This window comes from Cavia porcellus, unplaced genomic scaffold (genome assembly GCF_034190915.1).
Source record: "Cavia porcellus strain 051 isolate PalLab524CR breed Dunkin Hartley unplaced genomic scaffold, mCavPor4.1 scaffold_10, whole genome shotgun sequence".
In the NCBI taxonomy this organism is placed as follows: Eukaryota; Metazoa; Chordata; class Mammalia; order Rodentia; family Caviidae; genus Cavia; species Cavia porcellus.
This window is the reverse complement of record NW_026947493.1, coordinates 15,255,706-15,281,020: the sequence shown is the minus strand read 5'-3', so window position 1 is coordinate 15,281,020 and position 25,315 is coordinate 15,255,706. Positions and strand designations below refer to the sequence as shown.

General features: G+C 37.1%; 1 protein-coding gene and 1 long non-coding RNA gene across 5 annotated transcripts in view; one reads left to right on the top strand and one right to left on the bottom strand.

Moving 5' to 3' along the window:
- The window catches only part of LOC100722511 (ubiquitin-conjugating enzyme E2 E2), a 370,467-nt gene extending 350,551 nt beyond the window's left edge, over positions 1 to 19,916 (bottom strand). Inside the window, exons 1-3 of one of the 2 annotated variants that reach the window (XM_003480168.5) lie at positions 19,747 to 19,916; positions 13,563 to 13,746; positions 2,878 to 2,928 (exon numbers count right to left, since the gene is read on the bottom strand). In XM_003480168.5, the coding sequence (XP_003480216.1) occupies positions 2,878 to 2,928; positions 13,563 to 13,738 (227 nt within the window). In that variant the 5' untranslated portion in view covers positions 13,739 to 13,746; positions 19,747 to 19,916. Of the gene's footprint in view, positions 1 to 2,877; positions 2,929 to 13,562; positions 13,747 to 19,746 lie in introns of those variants that run through there. The other variant, XM_023561705.2, reaches the window with a different exon arrangement.
- Positions 19,917 to 20,059: 143 nt separating this feature from the next.
- Positions 20,060 to 25,315, top strand: part of LOC111754613 (uncharacterized) — a 67,245-nt gene continuing 61,989 nt past the window's right edge. The window contains exons 1-2 of one of the 3 annotated variants that reach the window (XR_010050076.1): positions 20,060 to 20,175; positions 20,325 to 24,947. This is a non-coding gene — a long non-coding RNA (uncharacterized LOC111754613). Of the gene's footprint in view, positions 24,948 to 25,315 lie in introns of all 3 variants that reach the window. The other 2 variants (XR_002789305.2, XR_002789304.2) reach the window with 2 other exon arrangements.

The following is a 25,315-nucleotide window of genomic DNA, read 5'->3' as shown; positions in this document are numbered from 1 at the left end:
AGGGTTTATATCCAAAATATATAAAGAATTGTTACAACTCAACATTAGAAATGACAACACAAAAATGGGCAAAGAATCTAAAGTTTCTTTAAAGAAAATATGCAAATAGCCAATAACCAAGACATTTAAGTATAACTGCAGTCAATAGCTAAGCACCTCTAATTCAGCTGGTGGTATGAAATAATTTGTGGAGTTGCAGAGGCCTCACGATAGAGCCTCTGCAAAATGTCAAGGGTCAGTTACATTACCCAACATAAGAGTTGAGACCAAGTAAAATATATTCCACTATTTATAAAAAATACTGTAACCAGATACGAAATCTTACACAAATAAAGTTTAATTTTGTATGCCTATGACTTGGACTTTTCTGCAATACTGAAACTGTTAAGACTTCAGCAATTCTTAGATGGACTAAATGTATTTTGCATAAAAGAAAGAACATGAGTCTTCTGGGGCCAGTGGTAGAATGTTATAGTTTATATCTATGTGTCCCCACCAAGCCTCATGCCCTCACAGGTGGGCTTTGGGGAGTGACTCAGGATCACAAGTGAGTGATACTAGCTTAGTCCACAGGATCACAAGTAAGTAATAACTAGTTTAGCATAGTTCTGGGTGTGGATTATGGATTTATTGAAGGACAATCCATGCCGGCTGTGGATGGCACCAACCAACAGGAGTTAAAATTAATGGGATGGAATAAAAATGGAAAGACTAAGGCTCGCTGGCTCCTGCCTACCTTGCCAACAGCTCTTTCTCTTTTGCCAGGACCTCAGTCTTTCTGCCCTGTGGTGGAACCAACCAATTATAGACTAACTCCTCTACAAATTGTGAACTAAAATAAACCTTTTCTCTTTTAACTTGTGGGTCTGTCTCAGCAACAAGAAAGAAACTAAGACATACAGACATTCTACTGTTGGAAGGACCTAGCTTCTAAAGCAGAGTTATTAGTGACCCAGTCCTCAGGCCACATGTGGATTTCCCTACAAATTCCCTCAAGCCTTAAAACTAAGTCAAGTAAATATCTTTCCCAACTCCGAAGGGTTTATTATGCATGATTTCTACATTTGAAAATCAAAAACTATCATTTGTATTTTCATTCTAGAGAGTCCACATAGGAGTTAGTAATGGCATCATTCACTAACGCTCAATGAAAATCAACCTCCAAATTTTACATGACACTACAGTATATGGTTCAATTATTTATAGTTAAATAGCCAATATGTAACTCCTTTCCTCATTCTATTAAGTTTTCATGCATTCTTATAATATTGGTTTAATCAAGTTAAAGTATTACCTGTAATGAATCAAAGCTAAATTACACTATCCAGTGTACAGTACTAGAAAATAACTGCTGGGTGTGATGCAATATGCTTATAATCCCAGCACTGAGGAGGATGAAGCAAGAGGATCACCGTTAAGTTCAAGGCCAGCCCAGGCTACACAGTGAGTTCAAGGCCATCATGAACCCCAAAGTGAAACCCTGTCTCAAAAAACCAACCAAATCAATCAATCAAAATATCTAAGTGCAAAGCTGAAGTCTACACTGCATGATATATGTGAATCCATTTACCAAAATAAGCCTTAAATTCATTTTTAAAAGCAACATGTGTTGTCATAATGTAAGCATGTACATCAAGTGCATAATTTACCAATTCATTTGTTTGAATAAAAATGTTACAAAAATATATGTGCTGTGACAGTTTATTTTTTAAAAAAGATTCACACCATTAAAACAAATATTATGCTCAAAAACAAATAATATTTTTACTTAATTCCAACCAATTTCCACACAAATCAATCCACCAAAAGCTAATCAGTGATTCTTTGATATAACAGTTTTACATTACAAAAAGTCTCATATTAACAGCCATACTTAAAAATTTGTTCTACTGGGATGAAACATTATTTGAACATTACTGCAAATTTATGTACTGTACATTGACTCTTGTGTAATTTTTCCTACACAAAATTGTAAACTAGTCATTTATTAGTATACTATACTCATCTACAGAATTCTCACTTTCACTAAGTCATCTTTGTTTTCAACATGAAAATAAGATCAACAGAATCAGAAATCATACCAAATAATAAATTCTACCTGCACATTCAATATTAAAAATATTTTCATTTTATTTGCCTTTTTATTATTAATCCTTGAAAGTATCAATTAAACTATAAAAAGTTACATATTGGCTTGGTTCCAACACTGAACTCATATCAAAACAAAAATAAATGTCTTAAACGAGTAAAACAGCCATCTTCCAATATTGCACTAGACACAAAATTCAGTATAAGATAGAAGGATTATTTTCCTCCCTCTCCCTCTATATATCTATACGTCATTATAATCATTTTCAGGCAAGCACTTTTCTCTAAAAGCTGACCAGAAAATTGGGATATGTGATCATAAAGGGATAGGGTATTTTATATTTAACATCATTACCTTAAATCACCCTTTCTTAATCACAACCAATGACCATAAGCAATAAAATATTCCTGTACTTTAAAAAAAATCAGCTTCCAAAAAAACAACCTGAATAATTATCAAATAGCAAATATTTTAGCTACACCATCTTCTATCATTAAAGAAATCATTTAAAACCCTTTTCCTCTAAAAGATAATTACGTGTTACCTGTAATTTCATCACCTTATTATTAATGCATTACACTACCTTTGACAATTCCACTCTACAACTACAAACATGCTTGTTGAATATTCCACTTATGTACAGAAACAACCACCACTAATGTCTTCCACTGTCATTTAAGTGCAAACCGTAATGATGTCTTTATTCATTAAATTACAATTACACATCAAACCAATAAATGTTATCTCCTGCAATGGATACAGGTAAATAAAAAACTTTAAATACTTACCTACAGTTGGGAGGAGGGTCCAGAGTAATTTCTGCAAGTTCCTTCTGAATTCTTTAAAATAAAAACAAATGAAGTTATGTCAAAATGTCTTCATGTTTATTTCATTAAAATATTGTATTTTAACAGTAACAATTTACCTTGTATGTTTTTGATATATTAATATATACATAACAGTATATAATATATATATATAGTAACAGTAGTAATTTCTGTCAGTTTTTATGATGTACCTACAGAAAGTGATGACAGCATGCAGACTGCAGAAGCAATACTATGACTTCATCAAACCACTGTTTGCACCCAAAATTTCCAGTTTAAATTATAAACATTTGTCATACTATTTATAAGCCATTCTAACTTCTAATTTGTGTTTGAACATCTCCATATAGAATGGAAAGCTGAGATCATTAAGTGAACCTAAGCATACCGACTAATCCAGTCAGCTGTTGAGAGAGGAATATCAAGATCTCATTCCAACATCTGAAACTATATTATCTGAAAGTATATTAGCCAGGCATGGTGGCACATCACAAGTTCAAGGCCAGCCTGAGCAACACTGTGAGAACCTATCTCAAAATGATAATAATAATAATAATAATAATAATAATAATAATAAAGATGATCCTTTCTGAAACTTCTTAAATTGGAGCAGTCTGGGCTTTCAAGTTGATGCTATCCCTTCTGCTACAATTATTTTTAATATTGTAAGAACAATTATTTTAATGTCATTGCATGGGCTTCATACAAAGAAAAAGAAATCTTGTTTCTGTTCCATGAGTTGGAGTTCTATTTTTGTGTTGGTTGACAAAAGTGTAGTGGGCGTTGAACCCAGGGCTAAGCATAGGCACTACTGATTAATTATCATGTACTTTGATTTTTAACTGCATCTAACATCCTACCTATACAAAAGCTAACAGCACCACACTATTTTCTTAAACTACTCTTAAACTCTTCACTTATCTTTTATAGTTTTGTTAAATCAAACAAGCACACACAAAAATTCTCAATCTACTTTGCATAAAGCCCTGGAGTCAATACCTACACAGAAAACAAATTCTCACAAGTATTTCTTCTCCTTTGCTTTGCTTTTTAAATATGAGATTATTAGCAGCTGAGATTATTAGCATGCCTGTTTTCTGATGACTATGGACAATATATAAATGACAGCACCTTAAAAATATGAAAACACATTTATAGTCTATTTCATTCTGTACCTCTTCTTAATACAATACAAGGAAATACTACCAAAAAAGGACTCCTTTAACAGGGCTGCTACCAACTTCCTAAAGGAACTGAATTATACCTAGTATAATTTTCACTTCTCTAAATCATGTGTTTCAAGGTTCAAGAGATATTATCAGTCAGAGCAAGACTAAAAAATTGAAAGACAAAATGCATGTAAATTTTGTTACGTTATTAATTGATTTCAGGGGCAAAAAATACTTTTCTCTGTGTACTTTAGTTTTCTGTCTTATGAAATAGAGAAGTTAATTAGAACTCCACAGTTTTATACTATAATTTCCTTTTAAGATAGATTCTTAATCTGCTGACATGCATAACAGTACATATGATAATTAAACAAGTGGCAAAAAATTTGATAATAGAATTCCTTTTTATAGATTTCATACAAAAGTATAAAACAAGCACTTTAAAAATAAATAAATAAATCCAAGTTAAAGATGGCAAAATAAGTACACATATTCACTTTGCCATTCAAGAGCACCTCCAATCATGTGAGATGCATAAAAAAATAACAAAACGAGGGTATCAGGAGGGTATATGACAAACAGCTTGTAACAAACAAAAGAGAACTACAAAATGCAGAAAGAGGTAATAAAGATTCAAGGACAGGGGATGTCGAAAGTCCAAAAAGGAAAAAGCCACATAAGAAAATCATGGGTTTTAAAAATTAAAATAATCTTAGTGAAGTAAAAGATGGGACGGGCTGCTAATCTATTTTGCCTATTTTTCCTAAATGCTGTGACTCATTGGGCAGCCCAGGGAACCTGTAGGACACTAAACTTGTAGGAAATATAAACCTAACATCCTATTTGGTCTGGCTCTGATAATTTCACAGTTACACAATCACCGGTCTTACTTACTTACACAGCAAAGGATGCGCTATAGTTTTACTATACAGTGTAAATGTTACCTTAGAACATGAAAATGTGAAATTAAGTATAGTAATAAAACATTACAACAGATGAAGGAATAGCAAACGTATAAAAGAAAACAGAAAAAGGCCAGAAATAATATATAATTTCAAAAAAAATAAAGATTAAGAAATTACTAGTTGGGGCTGGGGATTTAGCTCAGTGGCATAAGCACCTGCCTTGCAAGCAGGTGGTCATGAGTTCGATCCCTGGTACCAATAAAAAAAAAAAAATCACTAGTTGATAATTACATATTGTCCTCTTACAAATAGTTGTTCAAGTTTCAAAAGTGAAGCATACAAAGTGGACATTCAAACAACAAGACTGCAAACATTTCTGGTCAACTATCCAACAAAAACTTAGTAATATGGTTATCAATCCTATACACTTAAATATACATGTAGTTATATCCTTTGGAGCATTTTCTTTTCATCTCTTTACAATAGCAATTATACATTTTGGGTTTTATTACTCCTACATTTCTTATTACTTTTCACACGAAAGACAATGTGATATTTATAAACATGATTCTTGTTTATTTCACTAATTAGGATAGCCTCAAGTTGTCTCCATTTGTCTATGAAGGTCTCAACATCACCTTTTTTATAGCTGAGTAATATTTCATTAATACTGTTGAAATTTACAAGAAAAAATACAAGCTTAAATATCAGCTTTATACATATATGCTAAATATATGCTGAAGACAATCAGTATTCCTTTTTTAGAAAATGTAACTACAATAAAAGCATCAAATAAAAAAAAATGGAAAAATTATATAAATTTCAGAGCGAAGTGTCGAAAGATATTATTTAATAATTTAAATACAAAATAAGTATATTATTTAGAGTTATGCAGAAAGTCAACAGAAAGACTAAAACCAGAGACAGCTTGGAATTTTCTTTAGGGAAATGGAATTAGGACTATTGGGGGAAGACACATGAGTAAAAACTTGTTTTTCATTAAAAAATTTCTGCACTGCTTAATTTTTTATGAGAAACGAGTAATTTTATAAATCATTTGAGAGAACAAGAAGAGTAAGAATTCAAAAGAACATGTTTAAATTATCAAAGAAAAGCATTTTGGGAGTGGAGACATCGTTCAGTGGGAGAGCACCTGCATCTGAGTTGATTTCCAGAATGGTAAAGGAAGATGAGTTGAGAGAAAAAGGAGGGAAGCAAGCTGGCTGGCTATTTTTGACATGAAAGAATGTCTTTGCAATTTTCAGATAACGTGTCCTGCTTTATGATTATCCTTTTCGTCTAAAGAAGTTATAAATCATAATTTTCTCTCATAAAGTTCTGTAACAGAATTTGAACCACTCCAGAGCTTTATTATTCAGTACAAAAAGCAACTTACTGATAAATTCAACAACTCTGAGCAATGAGCCAATCTATCATATTTTGAGACACTAGCACCTAAGAATAGTTGCATTTCTTTTGACAAAAGAGATTATACTAAGAATTACTATTTAAAAGGTTGCAAGATGTCCTGCTGTTTTCAATGGCAGCAATTCAATTCTATCTCAAAAGTTGTGATCATAGCAACTTTCTCAGTCTCCACATATAGGTTCAGGAAGAAGCTATTTCAGGTACTGTCTCTCAAGGTAAGGAAAAATTAAGCATTAATAATTTACACTTACAATGTATCTTTCACATGCTGTCTTTAGACCAGTGATGACAAACCTTTTAGAGACCAAGTGCCCAAACTGTAACCCAAAATCTAACTATTTATCAGTAAATACCAACACTGCAATTAAACCTGAATCTTTGATTCTGAAATCGTTTTAATTTAGAAAAACCAACTATTATTTGATGCTTGGATGTTGGGGCAACTTGACTCATGTGCTAACAGAAAGGGTTCCGTGTGTCCACTGCAGCATGCGTGCCACTGCCTCAAACGATTAAAAGTGAATTAAACAAATCTCATAAAATTCTCTATAATTGTTACTGTTTTACGGGTGCTCAGTTAAAAGATTAGGAAACTAAGACTAGTCATTTTACACAGGTAAAGTGAAGACTCCGAAGATTCTCTTCTTGTCAGGCTTGGTTGTGCACACCTGCATTTGCTGCACTCAGAAGGCTGAGGCAAGGACTACTTTGAGTTCAAGACCAGCCTGGGCTAAATAGTGAGCTCAAGGTCAATTTAAACTACATAGTGTGACCCTGTCTCAAAAAAATCAAGAAAATGCAAATACTTCTTTCTAACCAGAAGCTTTAAGACAAAATTTATTTAGACATAAATTAACTAGACGACTATGTATATTTCCAACTCTCATTAGGTATAACTACAGTTTATTCCCATATAAAATTGCACATAGTGAGACCAGTCAGGAATGAATTATTTTTTTTTTTAGGAATGAATTATAAACTAAATTTCAGCTTATATGACATTGCCTAATAGTTTAGCTGAATGATAAGAGAGAGCATAGTAAAAGTACTACATGGGGCTATCACTTGTGTTTTTTTTGTTTTTTTTTGTCTTTTTTTGTCTTTTTCTTTTTTATCGGTACCAGGGATCGAACTCACGACTGCCTGCTTGCAAGGCAGGCACTTATAACTTGCTTTTTTAAACAGGAAAGGTTCAGAAGAATCATAACTCACCCCAACTTAACTGAAGGATATGATACCCAAAATGTACACAATGAAAAAGATATGAAGTATTTATTTTAAAATCAATACACTGGATCAATGGTTCCAAAAAACAAAGCAGTATATATACACAATACACACACACATCTTGAGTAAAGAATATTCAGTAGTAAATTATTCAGAGCCAAATAGAACAAAAATACGCAAACATTGAGATACATAAAAGTGATTTCTTAGTTGTAAAAAAAAAAACTTCATCATACCACCCATACCACCCCTGGGTTTCTGTATTCCTTTATATCCTGCATTCATCAGTCCATCTAAAAACCCCTATTCTACACCACTGAAATCAACTATTTTGAAGAAGGCATCATACAATTAATTACTAAAATATAATGTTAAAGCAGTCTCTAGGAAATATACTGCCACTGCATATAATGCTAGAGTTTAATTCTGAATGGTCATATATTCTATATACCTGCTATTGTAAAGGAGCACTGATTTTAAGGCATACTACAAATTAAATAATTCTGTGCATCAAGTGGAAGAAGCATTCTGATTTCAGAATATTAACAAGTTCTGAAATAAACATTTTGAATCAAGAAAATAGTGATTACAAAATCACTATTATTTATGAGTATCACTATATTTTCAAAAGGAAAATAAACTTAGACAAGCCCATACAATAAAAGATTACACTGGAACATGACAGGATCAACATTTGTTTTTTTTTTTTTTTTTTTTTTTTTATTTAAGAGGAAAAAGAGAAAAACACAAAACAAACCAAAGCGGCGTAAGGGTACACGCAATACAGAACTACAAAGCAAAACAAAACAAAACAAAACAAAAAACCATAACAGTAAGAAATTACCTGCTAGTAGATTACACACTATTTTCTTGAAAATAGTTCCTCAAATCACAGTATCAAAGAACACAAGGTGGACATTCAAACAGGGAGACTGCAAACAGCTGTGTTCAATGTTCCAAAAACATCGATAAAGTCAGCTATTTAACACCCCCAAACACACTTGCTGTTATATCCGTTAGAGCTCCTTTTCTTTTTTTTTTTTCCCTCTCTTTTTTACAACAAAATTTACACATCTTGGATTTTATTACTCCTTAGTGCTTATTACTTTCTTTGGGGGGGGGGGAAGAATACAGTCAAATATGGCAAAACAAAGCTGTCAGTCAATACCAAGGATAGACGTAGCACATGGTGTAGAACAGAGTACAAGTTTATCAACAATGGTTATCAACGTTGTCCCTTGTTTCCTTAAAAAGAATTGTCTATCTTATTAGATATTATAAAGTTGGACAAAACAGTAGAGAACAAGACCAATAAAACTTAGGCATTGTAAACATTACAGGACTTCCAAAGAAGACAATAGTCAAACCAGAATGGGTATCTTAGTGAATCTTATTGTCTTCAAAGTAGTTGCCTATGTCTTCAAACTTGATACTATCATATAGAATGGAACAGAGTCTAATCAGTCAAAACAAGATCGTGGGAGTACTACAGGACTTCAAAACAAGTTAATAGGAAATCGAAAAGAGTTACTATTTATATATCCTAATTTTTTTTGAATTTTTTCTTTAAGACAAACATAAGAAATGACTAAATAATTTTTTTTGAAACAATAAGGGGGAGATTGAGATAAAACAGGACATAACAATATAACAATAGAGGTCACAGCATGACTGTTTCAATAACCTAGTACTTCACCACCTTATAACCTGACTTAATAGTAGTTACCATAGTGTCTTTTTCCTTGAAATATTTGGGTAAAACTTCATATACTCTAGCTTCAAATATTTTCATATCAAGAAGCCCAGAATAAAGCCTTTCTAATTAATGAGTGAAAACTTTATCAGGATCAACATTTGAACCTAACAAAAATATAATAATATTTCTAGAACAGAATTATATTGAGTGTTCAATGACATCACAATGTCCACTCTGAGCAAAGTCAATTTGAAATAAATGTGAATTCACATTTACAAATGAGTAAATGTGACAAATCAACAGCAGTCAATTCAATTTAGATTTCAAAATAGACATTTCATTTATCTGATCAGTTGATTTAACCAAAATCATCTGAATTTGTCACTGTAAATATCGTCCAACTACAAACTTGCAAATATAGCAAAAGTGATATAAACAAGAGAACAGGCTATGAAAAGAGGATGCCAATTTTTTAAAAAACAAATTCTTGCCAAAGGAGAGAAACAATGCATCAAAGATGCAAATATAAATACTGAACTCACTATGTAGCCAAGGCTGGCCTCGAATTCAAGGTAATCCTCTGTCTCAGGCACTTGAGTGCTTAAAGACGTAACTATACTCTTTCCTTCTAATGTTAAAAAGCCAATTTATACCACTGCTTAAATACTTCTATGTGCGCCACTGTTCTGCACTACCTCAAAACTTTAAGATTTTTAAGTAAACATTTCTACAACAAATTATTCCACAATCACTACCTACTTACTATGTAGAAGTAATTAGTTTTCTAATTAGTAGAACTAATTTCACTTAGTAACTGAACCCTTAAGTACGAAGTACTTTTCCTGAGTTACTTTAAAATGTGTTTTATTACAGTATTTGAATATTTCTAGTTTAACAAGTTTTTTTTGTTTTTTGGTACCAGGGATCAAACTCATCATCTTGCGCTTTCCAGGCAGCACTGTGCCATTGAGTTCTATCCTCCGCCCTTAACAGTAGTTTTAAGGCCTTTGCGGTTAACATAAACTTCATTTTGCCAAAATCCGTTTGGGCCAAACGGATTAAAAAACATACCACTGAATATGTTTAACTGCCACAAAGTCTGTAAATGATAATTCTGTGCCAAATACTTTAGTCTTCACAACAGCCCTCCATGGAGGGCACCAACACCTTCACTTTACAAAAGAAGAAACTGAAGCTTAGAGACATTAATCATGCATCCAAAATCACAGAGAGACTGAGTATCAGACTAGAACCACACAGACCAGACCCTCCCCCCCCAGTCCAAGCTCTTCACTGCTACCAATTATCTCACAGAATAACACTATTTGGGACAGATCTCTCATATGAATAAAAGTCATTAGGAAAAAATATATTAATTAAAATTTTATATTGAAATTACCACTGAATCCTAACTGAAATTCTAATATCCATTAAAAAATAATACTAATCTATACAGTAAGCTCCATATTTCAAGACAAGCAGTAATTAAATATAGTAACTGTATTGTGCTAGATACTATAGATACGATAGTAAAATTAAAGGATACGATTCCCAATTCTTTTAAGTTCTTAGAGCATTAGTAGACATAAGAAACAACTCTCTCTACTAAATGAGGGAAAGGAGGAAGATAAGCTTTTTTTCATTAGAAATTGGCAACTAAGCAACATTTTATATTTAAAATAAATAATAAGTGACTTGAGTCAATTTATATGTTATCCATAAACTGAACATTTTAAAGAAAGTATCATGAATCACAGTTAAAAAATCACAGGTTCACAAAAAATGAATTTGTCAATGGAGGGATTCATTCAATCAGGATGCAGCTCAAGATACTTCTACTTTCACCAATACAATAACACTGTCTTCTGTTTCATGACAATCAGATACTGTCTTGGACGCTACAAATACCTCTAAAATATGTTTTATACCCTGTTGTAGTCAGGGGTTGTACACAGAGAACAACTAGGATTAAGATATGAAGTTTATGATATTATTTTTATAATGGTCACTGGGAGTTAACATAGGAAAATGCAGGAAATCTGTCCGCAACACCAAAGACAAAGAATATTTAGTCAAGAGCCTAAATCCCAACAGCAATGTCCCACATGAGTCCAGATAAAAAGCTCAGGACAATGTCTCCCACACGTCCAACTGGAAGTCCAGAGCCCACAAGAAGAACTCATGCCAGTCTCTTTACGGATCCATGCCAGGAAAACCCAAGGGTCAGCAGTGGAAGCCAGAAAGTCTATGCCAGCAGGATGAAGGAGCTGTGCTAGTGGGATGAGGATTTTACGCTGGAGCCCAGAAGTCACACTCACAACAAAGACCAGGGCTGTCCTGAAAGGCACCACAGCCATCCTCAGCGACATGGAGGCCCCAAGCTCCTCCGACAACAAGCACAGTTGGGTACATGCCAGGAAGCAGCATGATGAGTTCATCCTGAGACCAAGTGGCACACATATTCCCCTCCAGAGCCAGGAAGCAATGCTCGATGTGAGGACCAGAGCTTCTCCAGGAGAACCAATGGCTCAAACAGCAACTTGTAGGAGAACCCACAATGCCTCCTTAATGCCTCAACCCTGTACACCTCCCTTCTCCACCTATTTATCCTGGCAACTTTCCTCAGGTGGAGCATCTTCACTCAATGCCATGCTGATGTAATCCAGCTGGCGTTAAGTTGACCACCAGTTCTTAATCCATAACATACCCTAATTAAAAAGGAGGAAAATATCTTCTCCGTATTCTTACCTCATGAAATCAATCACTGGGTTTGAATATATAATCTGTAATTTTTTATAGGTACTGCATTAAAATGAAGTAAAAAGTGCATGAACTAAAAAAATTTCACGCACTGAATAGTACATCCTCTTTCATAAGCAGTATTTGGTTTTTGATTCATCACTTCAAAATACAATTTTCAGGTATTTTGTATCAGTGTTCCTAGATAGAGAACAGAGAGACACCTTTGCTAACTAGCAATCACAGGACAGCACAAACCCAGAACTCTACTTCCTATAAGCCCTAGTCAGCCCACTTTTCCCTTATTTTGAAAACTCTCTGAAAATACTCTCAGAAGCCAAAGGTTAAGTTAGAGTTTCCTCATCCACTACCTTTTCACAGGCAGGCAGTGGAAAAATCAGACAGCTGAACCCCCCTGGACTTGTATGACAGCACAAACAAACTGAACTTTTTCCCCATCATAGCACATTCTTTCATGAAAGTTTCAATGTTCAGGGCCATGACTTTCACATAATCCCTTTACCAGTCACCCCCTCAAAAGAAGAAACTGAATATTCAGCCCCTTGCAACAGACTGTTGACCACCTACCATCACTCTTCACATTTTTCACCAGGGGCCTTGAAAGAGTTCTGCCAACCCTTTGGATTGACTCAGCCGATCTTGGGAAAGAAGTTCCCTCTATTCTATATCATCCAAAACACATAAAGCTACCATTCAACATTCAGACATGCCACTAAATCTAAAAGTCACATGCTACAGTTAAGAAAGTAAAATTACCACCATACACTGCTTTTGTTTATACTTCCTATTTGCTATTCCGAAAAAGTATTAAGATAGAGTAAAAACAAAATCATAGGATCAGGTAAATTTCTATTAAAATTTACCTTTCAAATGATTTCCAAGTTATATTCTATAGTGGAAAAATGGCAAAACACACTCACTCTAAGTCAAATGACACCATCATCATCATAAAAGGCTCTGATAAAAATCATTCAAATAGCTGTTTTCCAGACCTAGCTAGTCTCTAGGAAAACAGAAAAATCTGTATCAAGACTGAGCTCACACTGCCTAATGTAATGAAACCAAGATGCATTTGCTACCACTAACATTTCTGAGTTTACTAACAAAGAGGAGCAGAAAATGAACTATCACTCAATAACTACTTTGATAGATTTTTAATCTCTATTCTGGTACTGAACAGAAAACAAAATGTTTATGTGATCTGTATGATTACAAATCAAACTATCACACCTGTACACAAATATCCTATATATGTTCTTCTGCCAAGATACAAATATATATACACACATAATCAATATTTTATAAATGTGTCACACCACTTAACTGTTAAGTTCTCACCAATTAAAAGGATATAAAGATCATGAATTCCACAGCCCTTGCTCAGAAAAATGACTAAATACAATTAAAAACAAAAAGAACTTAGGATGATAAAAAGTTAAAAGGTTTTAGTAACTGAAGTACCTTTTAGCACTAGTTGACAGTTTAGCAGCTGTTTTGCTGGATATTTTTCCTTCCTTTTTCTTGGGCTGAACTTGCTCTCTTTCTGGTTCTTGCTGAACAGTTTCACGTTGGTCTCCATCAGAACTTCCTCCACTAGTGCTTGGACTGTCATCAACTCTTTGTGCCTCAGTGGACATTTTTGATCCTGGATTAACAAATCAAAAGTCATTGATTTAGCTAGGGGTAGGACTAGAATAAAATACTCCTAAAATGGAAAGAAACTGAGCCTGAAAATAGAATTAAGTAAAACTGAAAATAAAATGGAAGTTGGCCATTTACAAAACAAACAGGTTTAGAAATTCTTTCATCTACTTATGCAAAATTTATACAAATGTTCATAATAAACTTATTTATAACAGACAAAAAGTGGGATTCAAATATCCACTGATGAATGGATAATCTAAATGTGATATAGTCACATAATGGAATATCAGTCAAAAAGGAATGAAGGATAGTATCCATGTTCCCCTCAAGAATGAAACTTGAATTATTATACGGAGACTAGCCACTTACTAAGGACCACAAATTTTACTGCTGCATTTACACAAAATGTCCAAATCCATAGACATATAAGGAGGTCAGCAATGAGAAGAGAAAGGGGTATACTGCTAAGAGGGATGAAGTTTCTTTTGGAGTGATAAAAATATTCTTAAATTACATAATGCTAATGGTACACAAATCTAAATAGTATAAAAACCACAGGGCTGTACATTTTTAAATGGTAAATTTGAGACTGGAGGTGTAGTTCAGGGGTAGAAATTCTGCTTAGCATGTGCAAGGCACAGGTTCAATCCCCAGTACCAAAAGAGGGAGAATTTATAGTATGTAGCTCAAAAAAATCTGTTACTTAAAACAAACAAATGGACTAAGGGCCTAATCTCTACCATGCACTGTGCTAAATCCTTTGTATAGAGCTGTGAGAAATTCAGATTAGTAACCCAATTTGTTAACTACCCTAACCTTTCTAGAGGTTGGTAAAAGCCACAGAAACAGCAATAGGAGCACACTTGCACATTCACATCCAATCAATACATCCTCAAGCCTGGGATAAGGTTAACTATCCTCGTAAAAACTGTGTTAAGTAATCTTTAAGGTAACAGAAGAACACAGAGGCCCCCACAATTCTAAAGAAAAACTGAACCACATAATGGTGTTAGCAGTGACCCAGCTATATTCGGTACTAAGCACCACATTTCACAAGGAATAGAGACTAGACACTGAAGGATACACTTTTTTTTTCATAGCTGGATGAAATATCCTTCAAGGCTTTCAAATTCCCTTTGCTCTAAGTTCATGCTCCCTAACCAGCTCTGACTACCAACTGTCATGGCTACTTTTCTCTCCTTACTGAGACAAAATACCTGACGACCAAAATTAAGGAAGGAAAGGTTTATTTAGCTCATAGTTTATGGAGGTTTTATCCATACTCAGGGGGCTGAGGGGCAACCATTCATGCAGACTTGTAGACAGCAAAAGCAACAAGAAAAAGGGCAAAAGGGAGGAGCAAGCCTCCTTCCCTCTCTTATATTGTATACAGGCTACCCGCCCCAAGGCATGTGTAGCACTCACACCCATAATCCCAGCACTTTACAAAATGAATCCATCACAAACTCTAGATTCAGCCACCTCCAAAAAGCAACCTTATGACTTCATGAAGCTCTCGGGAACATCCAGACACAAACCATAACATCAACTCAATTCTTCAATACCTCAATACCTAGTAGCAGAGATACAAAATTCCAGTAAGTGGAAAGGGATATTACCCTCTCCACTGTCATTCTTTTACAATCAACTTTTTAGTCTGATCACTGTGAATACATCTGCTAAGATCCACCTCGCTTACAGTGTGCTGACAAATCCAGAACTAAATAAAACTGTTACCTAGACTCTAAAGGGCCCATTAGTGCTTACTACAATATTGTCATCAAAGAATCACTTTGAGTACTATATAGCTACCTTCTCTGACACTTTCTTAGAAACAAAACTGCACTAGGTGTGATAATGCATGCCTATACTCCTAGCACTTGAGAGGCTGAGGCAGGAGGATCACTATGAATTTGAGGCCAGCTAGGCTACATAGTGAGTTCAAGGCCAGCCCAGACTACCTAGCAAAACCCTGTCTAAAAATAAAACACTACCATATTTAAATGTACATTAACAGTACAAAATAACTTTTATTAAAGACAGGCTGAGACAGAAGATCACAAGTTCAAGGCCAGCTCTAACTATTTAGGGAATTTGAGGTCAGCCTGAGCTACATAGTGACATTGTATCTCAAAAATAAAAATTAAAAGCTGGGGATCTAGCTCAGTGGCATAAGTGCCTATCTGGCAAGCGTGAGGTTGTGAATTCGATCCCCAATACCCAAAGAAAAAATTAAAAAAATAAACTGAACATATTCTTTTTGAAGCAGGTCAGTTTTGGGGCTGGGGATTTAGCTCAGCAGCATAAGCACCTGCCTTGCAAGCTCACAGTCGTGAGTTCGATCCCTGGTGCCGATTAAGAAAAAAAAAGAAAAGAAAAAGGTGAGTTTCGATTTCTCAGTCAAATTATGACAAAATACAACAGTTTCTGATATGATCAAGAATAATAAGGGAAGACATTTCAAACAAAACCTAGCTTATTACTATAACCTTGTATAAACATAGCTAGTTGACACTGGTAGTTTATTCTAAACCAAGTCAATTTTTTAATATAAACTTTTGTGGATTGAAACTTTTATAGTAAAACAAACTAAAAAACACTATAATGGGAAAGCACTGCAAAAAACTGAAATCAGGAATTACAGAGAGGTACAGTCAACGGAAAATACTGAAAGCCCTCAAGAGATGGCACACATATCACTGCTTCTCAATCCTAACAGCTACCTTCCCCGATGCTAAAAAACCAGGTCTGCCAAACAGTTCTAAAACACATGCACAGAAAAGCTACTTTCACCTATTCTGTAAATGGAAAGCATCAGTCTCTACAACTATGACATCTTTTATGAGCGTTGAAGTCACTTAATAGAACACTGAAATTGTGTATCAGTAGGTTTCATGTCTGGCTTTAAAAGACCATATATTTCTTTCTTTCCATTTTTTTCTTCACTTTAAATTATCATTCGTGGGTTTAGTATTGGTTTTCTTCAGTTTATTTCTTTCACTTAAAATATATCAACACTTTAAAACCTGCTAAGTATGTACATAATGGCACATTAGATAGAGCAGATGTGCATGGGAGTAAGAACAATTCTCAGAGAATGGCACTTAGATACAGCAAAATGCTGCCAACAATATTTTAAGAATTATGAAAAGAATGAGAAATCACTTTATACATTTTAAAACAGAAGCAATCCATTACATGACAAATACATGATGAATGAAATAAATGAAATAAAGTTCTATTACAGTGAAACTACAGCTTAAGTAAGATTTAACAAACTATGTCTAGAGTTTCAGGTGTGTACCAGTTATAAAGCTACACATTCCTCTCAATATTCTTCTTGATAAGCATTTACATATGCTCTAATGCTACCATTAGTAAAGACTACTCAGTGATACAGTAAACATCATAAACAACTCTTGAACATCTGAGGATAATTAAGGTAAAAATTAGTCCCAACAGAGAACAACTGAACACTTCTAAAGGACTGAAGTGGAGTTCAGTGTTACCTAACAAGCACGAGGCCCTAGGTTCAATTCCCAGCACCATAAAACAAATTAGTAAGGACTACCCCCCTGAAAAAACCTATTAAAATGCTCAAATAGAGGCATAATTTCCAACATCATACAAAAAAAAAAAAAAACAAGTGTACTTCTACTTTTGATCTAAAACACATTATTTCATCCAAATCTTAACTAGAAATGATAAATCATCCAAGACCATTGATACCCATTATAAAAACTTTTCAGAAATAAAGTTTTTGTATCTTTCTCAAATATCAAGAAAAAGGGAAATCCTTGCTAGTTTTTTTTTTCAATGTCTGAATCCAGAAAAATATGGGGAAAAAATTATTGTACTACTCAGAGACAACTAATTTTTCATTTGAGTTAGCTCTAAGTATTATATTGGTGTCTTATCTCTCTAAAATCCAAGTAAATAAAAATTCCTGAATTACAACTTTTTAAATATTGCCTTCTAAATTAACATTTTAAAATTAATTCCTAAATAGCTAATTCAATCTTTCTAATCTAGAAGGAAGATTAAAGTCTACAATGATGAAAATAGACACAGTCTTCAATAACTGTTTCAAAGATACTAAAACACATAAATTAATTTTCTTCATATCCCAAGCAAAACTTGTTTCTAAACACAATATAAAATTGGTAATTTTCTTAAAACGTGTTGCATTTAAGAATTCAAATATGTTCTTTCAGCATACAAATTGCTTAAGATTGTACTAGCTATGCTGTAATTACAGTCCTAGAAATCAGCAACATATAGTGAATGAAACTCATTTTCCATTAATATGTAATGATTTCACTCTAAATATTACTGATAACAAGGCAACATCAGCCACTCAATAACTTCCCATTACTCTCCGGATAAGTTATAATCTTATCTCATAGCATAAAACTGCAAAAGCTAGGTTTCATTTGAGCTTTTTAAACAGGAAAACGTTTAATTCTGTCATCTGTGTCTTCCAGTCTTCCTACTCACATTTTTAAACTTTTCTAAAATGTAAAATAACAATATATGTTATATGCACAACATCTAACAATACATAGCTTTTAACTGCAAACTCACAACGGGAGGAACACCCCCCCCGGGGGGGGGTCTGTATCCTTGGGGAACTAGTATGTGTAGGTCACAGGAAAACACTCCATGTTCTTCATTACCCCACACGTGAAACTCCAGAGTAAGGAGCATCTCGACTAGCTGAGTAAAAACATTTAGAATCCCATAGTCCAGCCTCAATTATCACATATTCATAAACATACTTTTCAAAGAATCAGGAATTAAAAACTAAGAGCTTAAAAATCTTTCTGAACTGCACGATAATCTGAAGGTTAATTTCCAGTACTTCCTCTTGTACTTTTAAATAAAAATATTTGGGTAAACACTCAAGAATACACAATGCAAAATGATGCATCTTGAAAACATGCAAATGGGTCTAACAGCTACCAAGCACAGAATGTCTTTATAAAGGTACCTTAATTTCCTTTAGAGAAGATAGACTGACATTTCTGGTTGGTAGTAGAGGAAAAAGCCACCAGAAGCCACGCTTTACTTTCATTAAAAATGGTAAAGGGCAAAAAGGATCAAAACATTATGAGAAGACAGGGGAGAAGAGAGGAGAGAGGGGAGGGCAGGCAACAGAGGGAATCCAGTTTCCAATCAGGCCAGTGGGGGCTGCCGAGAAGAAACCAGAGAAAAATGGGCTTCGGATCCAAACTGTGACAAGCACCAAGCATCACAAAAGACCAGTACAACACACACTCCACACCAGTGCACACACAAATACACCCCACAAGGTCTTCTCCGGGCGGGATACCGAGGTGCAGCAACAGCGGAGCCAGACCCGGCACTGGCTAGGGGAGACACCATGTGCACCAATTATGCAATTAGGGAAAAAAGCAAAGGATCAAGCCCGGCACTTTCTACTGTGACATTTATCCTGTACTTTGCAGACTTTAGTTCCAGGATGCAGCTAGGAGAGGGAAAGGGCTGGAAGGGTGGAGAAGGATGGGGAACTGAGAAAGGAAGGGGGTAGAAGGGCAGGGACGGAGGAAGCAGAAGGGGGGAGGATGGGAAGGAGGGGGAGGGGCAGAAAGGGCGAGAAACGGGGGCAGGAGGCTCTCGGGAAGGGTGCAGGGAACCGGGCACGCGGGGATCGGAGAAGGCGAGAACTAGGACGCCAGCGGGGCGAGCAGAAACCTGCGGCATGGAGGGGAGGTCAGGAAAGTGAGGAGGACGCCGACGAGAGGGAGGACGCCCGAGGCTGGGGGCACCGGCGCGGCCCGGGCGAATACCTGAGGGAGGGGTGGCCGCCGAAGCCCCAGGACGCGGGCTGCCGACGCGCGCGGGGGCGGGCGGCTGGGGAGGCCCGGGGACTGGATGTTCCCCGCAGACCGTCTAGTCACCGAAAGCCGGACCCACGCACCACACACCCGACCGCCCGGCCACGCCTGTCCCCGCCACGCTCGCGCGCGGTCCGACTCACCCCTCGGCACCGCCGCCGCCACCTCCGGCCGTTCCAGCCCCGGTTCTCAAGGCTGCTGCCGCTGTGGCCGTCCCTGAGTCCCGGAAAGTGAAGCTACCACCTCCCCAAAGCACCGCCGCCGCCCGGCCGTCCGCGCGCGTGCCCGCGAGTGCGCGTGCCCGGACGCCCGCCCGGGAGAGACCGCGAGAGCGCGAGCCCCACGTCGGCCGTGCGGCGCCGCGCGCTCCCCCTCCCCTTCTGCCCCTCCTCCACCGGCGCGCGGCCGCGAGGGGGCGGGAGCGGACGCGCGCACGGGCGGGCTGCCCTGCTGGCCGGGAGAGGGGGCGGGGAGGCGTCGCGGAAAAGTAAAGTGACAGCTGAGTCCCGGTCGCGCGGGCGGGCGAGAGTGAGGAGCGTCGGACTGAGAAGGAGCTGCAGGGACCCGGAGAGGTGGGGGAAACCGAGGCGGGCCGGGCAGCTTGAAGGGAGGGGACACGGGGACCTTGACGGGCACGCGCATTAAAGAGAAACGCCGGCTAGGGGTAGGGACTCGCCCCAAGAACGGTCATGAGACCGCAGGGGGTGGGTTTGTTCTGCAGTCCTTTGCAGCCCCTGACTTCACAACTTGCCTCAGAGCTTTTGCAAAGTAGCTGCGAGGACTGCCTCTGTGGACACATTCACCTAAACTCGTGTGCTAGCGGTGCCCACATGCACCCAAGGTAGGTAAACTTCGCGTTGGCCTTGGAAAGTTCTATGGAGTAAGCCTGACTCCTCTCCCGACGCTGCAACACTGAGGCCCTTTGGCCTGAGACTCTCTCATCCTGAAGCCTCCCTGGTTATTAGCTAGGTGCTCTGGACCATTTAGGCCAGGGGTACTGGGGGGGACTGTTGGAGGTGCTAAGAAGGCAGCACTATCAGAGCAAGTAGAAGCTGCCTCAAATCCAGTTAACTGAAGGATGGGGGCACAGTAGCAGTGTTGTGGGTAGGCTGGGGAAGCATTAGGTTCTCCTATATTTGCCCTAAATAACTTTTTTAAAACACTGCATACTTAATGAAGTTGGCTACCATAAACTTTGCTCTATTCCCCCTCCCCTCCCTTCTTACTAGCTGAATGCTGTTACTGCTTCTAAATTTTTCCTGTGTATAGACTTCCGAGCTGTGTATGTGGGAAATTTGTGCTATCTAGGGCTGAAGACAGACTTACACCCACATATCCCAAAGAAAGGGGCAGATTTAATATAATCTAGGTCACTTGAACATAACTTAGTCAAATGCATATTAGAGGAAAACCGGACTGCTGTATCAGACTCAGAGAACAGTTCAGAACAGCTCAAACAAGCTGAAGAAATCAGTGCAAAAGACCAGAGAAGCCAGGCATGGCATTCAACTATAATCCCAACTACTCCAGAGACTAAAGCAGAAGGATCATAAATTTGAGGCCAGCCTGAGCAATTTATGAAGACTGTCTCAAAATTTTAAAGGATGTAAGGGTGGGGCAGGGCTGGTCATGTAGTTCTACCTGAGTTCATTGCTCAATACTGCTAAGAAAACAACAAAAAAACGAAGATTGCAACAGTTTAGGAGTTATGCATATGTCTCGAACAGAATTCTTTCTTCAAATATCTTGTTCAAAGATTGACCATTATTTGATAATGTCTCCAAAAATTGCCAAAAGCAAATACTGGTATCTATCCTCTATAAATCACCACTGAACAAAAACGAGAGCATTATTGTATATTACTTCTATGTGTTGCTTAAGGTTACTTAAGATATCAACAGATTACCTTTAAACTATATATGGAAGGATTAGAAATTAGCATAATCTGGGTTTATCAATAACAGTTACCTATCTCTTTCATGGTATAATGTATTAGTAGGCATGATACAATAAATTGTACTTGCTTTTTAATATTTCACATATAATGAGAGCATTTCATAGGCTACCTAAATTGATTACTAATTCATCTTAATTAATTATATAGCATTATTTTCATTTTCTAATTATGTTTTAAGAACACAGAAATATCAAAGTCTGCCATGTGTTTCAAAACTTGTTACTGTGGATGAAACCCGTAGCTTCTTGCATGCTGAGTATATATGCTGTGCCACTGAACTACAGCCCCAGTGTCTCATTCCCTATGCTTTTCTCCAAGTAACTGCTCTTGCATATATTTTTCTGTATGTGTCCTGTTAGTTTTTGTTTACGATGAATGTTTTAACAAAGTGCTCTTCTGTTACAGAAAATGTCACAGTTGTTTTTCAGACCTTGTTCATTGGCAGCTGGGAGCCAGGATGCAGCAGTGTCAATGTCCATCTTGTGGAAAGGATTGGAGAAGGTTTCACTGCTTGATTGCTGAAGCTGGTTCCAACAGAAGTACTTCATTTGTCTGGAGCTGTTTTACCGCTGTTAGCTATTTATAAAGTTCAAAAAAGGAATAGTACAAATCAGAATTATACTTCCTATTCTTTCAAGGAATATCTGTTGAGTACCAGGCATTCAATACTAGTCAGGTGTGGTGGTGCATACCTGGTAACCTTAGCAATTGGGAGGCTGAGGCCAGTCTGGGCTATTTAGTAAGTTCAAGGCAAGCCTAAACTACACAGCAAGACCCTGTCTAAAACGAAACAAACCCCCCAAAACAGGAATATGGAGTCTGGGTGGTAGGGCTATAGCTTTGAAGAAGTAAAAAAAATCCCTGCCTCACAGAGCTCTCCTCTTCCTGACACTTCCCTGTTTTATATTCCACATCTAATATAATAGCAAATTCTATTGACTCTGCCTTCAAGAATATATCCTGAAAGTGTCCATGTCTTCCTAGTCCCTCCACACTGCTAATGCCCTGATTCAACCCTCCACACCGCTAATGCCCTGATTTACTCAGCCATGGTCTCCTACCTGATTGTTCTACTTCCCACTAATCCATCTACCACACCCACCCCAACAAACAGCAGTCTGAGTAGGTTGTTTGTTTTGGTACCAGGGATTGAACTCATGACCTTATGCTTGTCAGGCAGGTTGAGTAGATTTTTAAAAACATAGGTTAGGTTATACCTCTTCTCTGAAAGGCCAGTGGCTTTGCATTCTACAGCAACCACCGGTTCTTCTGATGACTTCATGCAGGAGCCCTATGACTTCAAGTTGTATAGTTTCACCTGATCCTCATCTCTCTCCAGCCACACTCACTTGCTGTTATAAAACACACCAAGCATTCCTCAGTCTCAAGACTCTTGTACTTCGTATTTCCAAACATTCTTCTCTCTTACTCTACCTGTAGAACTTCCTATCTCCTTTGTAGGCTTTATCTTTCTCAGAACCATCATCTGACATGGTTTGTTTTAATCTTTCCCTTCTTCCTCTTCCTTCTCCAATCCTTGCCCCACACCATCCAATACATGCATACATGTAAGCACCTTAAATAAAAGGGTATTGTTGGCTGGGGTTCACTGCTATAGATATTCATTAGTACTGGTTGGGAGGGAAATCAGCTTCTTTCATTTGATAACATAATAGACATCTTTCTAGTTTCTTCAGTAAAGATCATTAGTAATTTCGGGATTCTTAATTTGTAGTAGGCAATGTGCTAAGTGTTTTATATGCACATACCTGGGTTGGTTTCATTTCACTGACCTGGAACAGATCAAAATTCTGAGGTACAGAGAGATTTAGTTACTTGCCCACAATTTCACAGCTAGTTAGTAGCAAAAACTAAGATTTGGAATCAGTTTGGCTGTGGAATCTGTGAACCTCAGGACAGTTTACCATGATCCCAGTGTACAAACACAGATTTTTTTGTTTTTTCATTTCTCTCCCGTAAGACTCAAATTTGGTCTCTAAGATAAATAGTTTACCTTGTTTATATTTCCTGCTCTGGCCCATCGATCTGTCATCATGAACTCTCTTTCCTTTTCTACGTTTATTTCTAGGCTTTAATTGAGTCTATATTTTCCACCTTAGAATTGACAAATGACAATTTTTTTTTTTTGAAGAATTCTTATCACTTTGTTGCTGCCAACTTCATGAGAAGGTAGAATCACAATTAGTTTTCCAGCTTGACTGGATGGGTGATAGAAAAGACTCTCTGTGGAGAATTGGACTCGATTTTAGCAGAAAGCATCATAGTGGTAGAGTACTGCCACTTATTTAGGCAGCTGTCCTCCTGTTAGGCACCCAGTGATTAGGAGTTATTAAATATTTGGATTATGTTATGCAAGAAACATCATATTAGCTCAGATCCACCTAAGAGAACAGAAACAAAGACAATAATTGTTTACTTAATGCCTGGTTTAAGGGAAGCTATGGGCACCCTGTAGTACCCAGAATATTTTGGATATGAAAGAAAGCCAATGCTAATAAGGGACAATTGAAGTTCCATTAATGCTGAGACCCCCAAGGACCCAATTACTTAGTACAGTATTGTCACAAAGATGGTGGCTAAAAAGTATTACATGAATGAATGAATTTCTAACAGAAAATGGAAGAGTACCAAGGACTAATTCTCCTGACTTCCTCATTTGGCCCAAGACTGCCACCTAGGCCACTATGTAGGATTACATATGTTGTAAACTGTAACATATCAGGGGACGATATTCAGGTAAATTAAAATGTCAATACATAACTGTGGTTGCTTCTCTGAGTTTCAGCCCTTGTCCAAATATGGTAATCAGTCTTTATGATGACCTCAATGATCTTGGTAATCATACCCTTATAGATTTCCCTACCATTTTCTGTAAGTGTTGGTAGAATGCTGAGAAATCATTGTATAAGGTAGAGGTAGGAAAATCATTTGAATCCAGGAATTCCAGACCAGCTTGGATAACATAGCAAAACCCCATCACAAGGAACGAAAGAAAGAAAGAAAAGAGAAGGAGGAGGAGGAGGAGGAGGAAGAGGAGGAGAAGAAGAAGAAGAAGAAGAAGAAGAAGAAGAAGAAGAAGAAGAAGAAGAAGAAGAAGAAGAAAGAAAAGAGGCAAAAAGACACTGAGGTTTCCACCTTGGTTATGTGCACAGTCTCTCATCATTCATTGTGACAAAAGCTAACTGCCATATTGTGAGCAGCTCAATGGAGAGGCCCCTGTAGCTAGAATCAGAAGTCTCCTGTCAATGTCCATGTTAGCAAGCTTGGAAGCAGATCTTTCAGTCTCAGTCAGAGCTTCAGCTGATGAATCCCTCATCAACATCTTACCTGCAGTCTCATGAAAAATCTGGAGCCAGGATCACCCAGGTAAGCCACTCTTAAACCTTGAGATAACAAACGTTTGTTATTTTCAGGCACTCAATATTGAGAATACTTTGTTATGTAGCAGTCTCTGCTCTCTCTATTGATGACCTCTCTCCCTGCCCCCATCGCCTCCTAATCAAGAGTGTTAGGACTATCGTAGCTCCTGTAGAGCAGGTAGTCCCACTCACTCCTGTTATTGCCCCTGACTTCCAGGACACACAAATGGATAGGATATGAGTTAAAGGATTGAAAAACAGCATCAGGTAGGAATAGCAAAATGAAAGTGTTTCAGAGGGGCCACAGGAGTAAGAGAGGAAAAATTGCTCTGTAAAGGACTACCAGAACAGAAAGAAAATAATAATGGCACATGT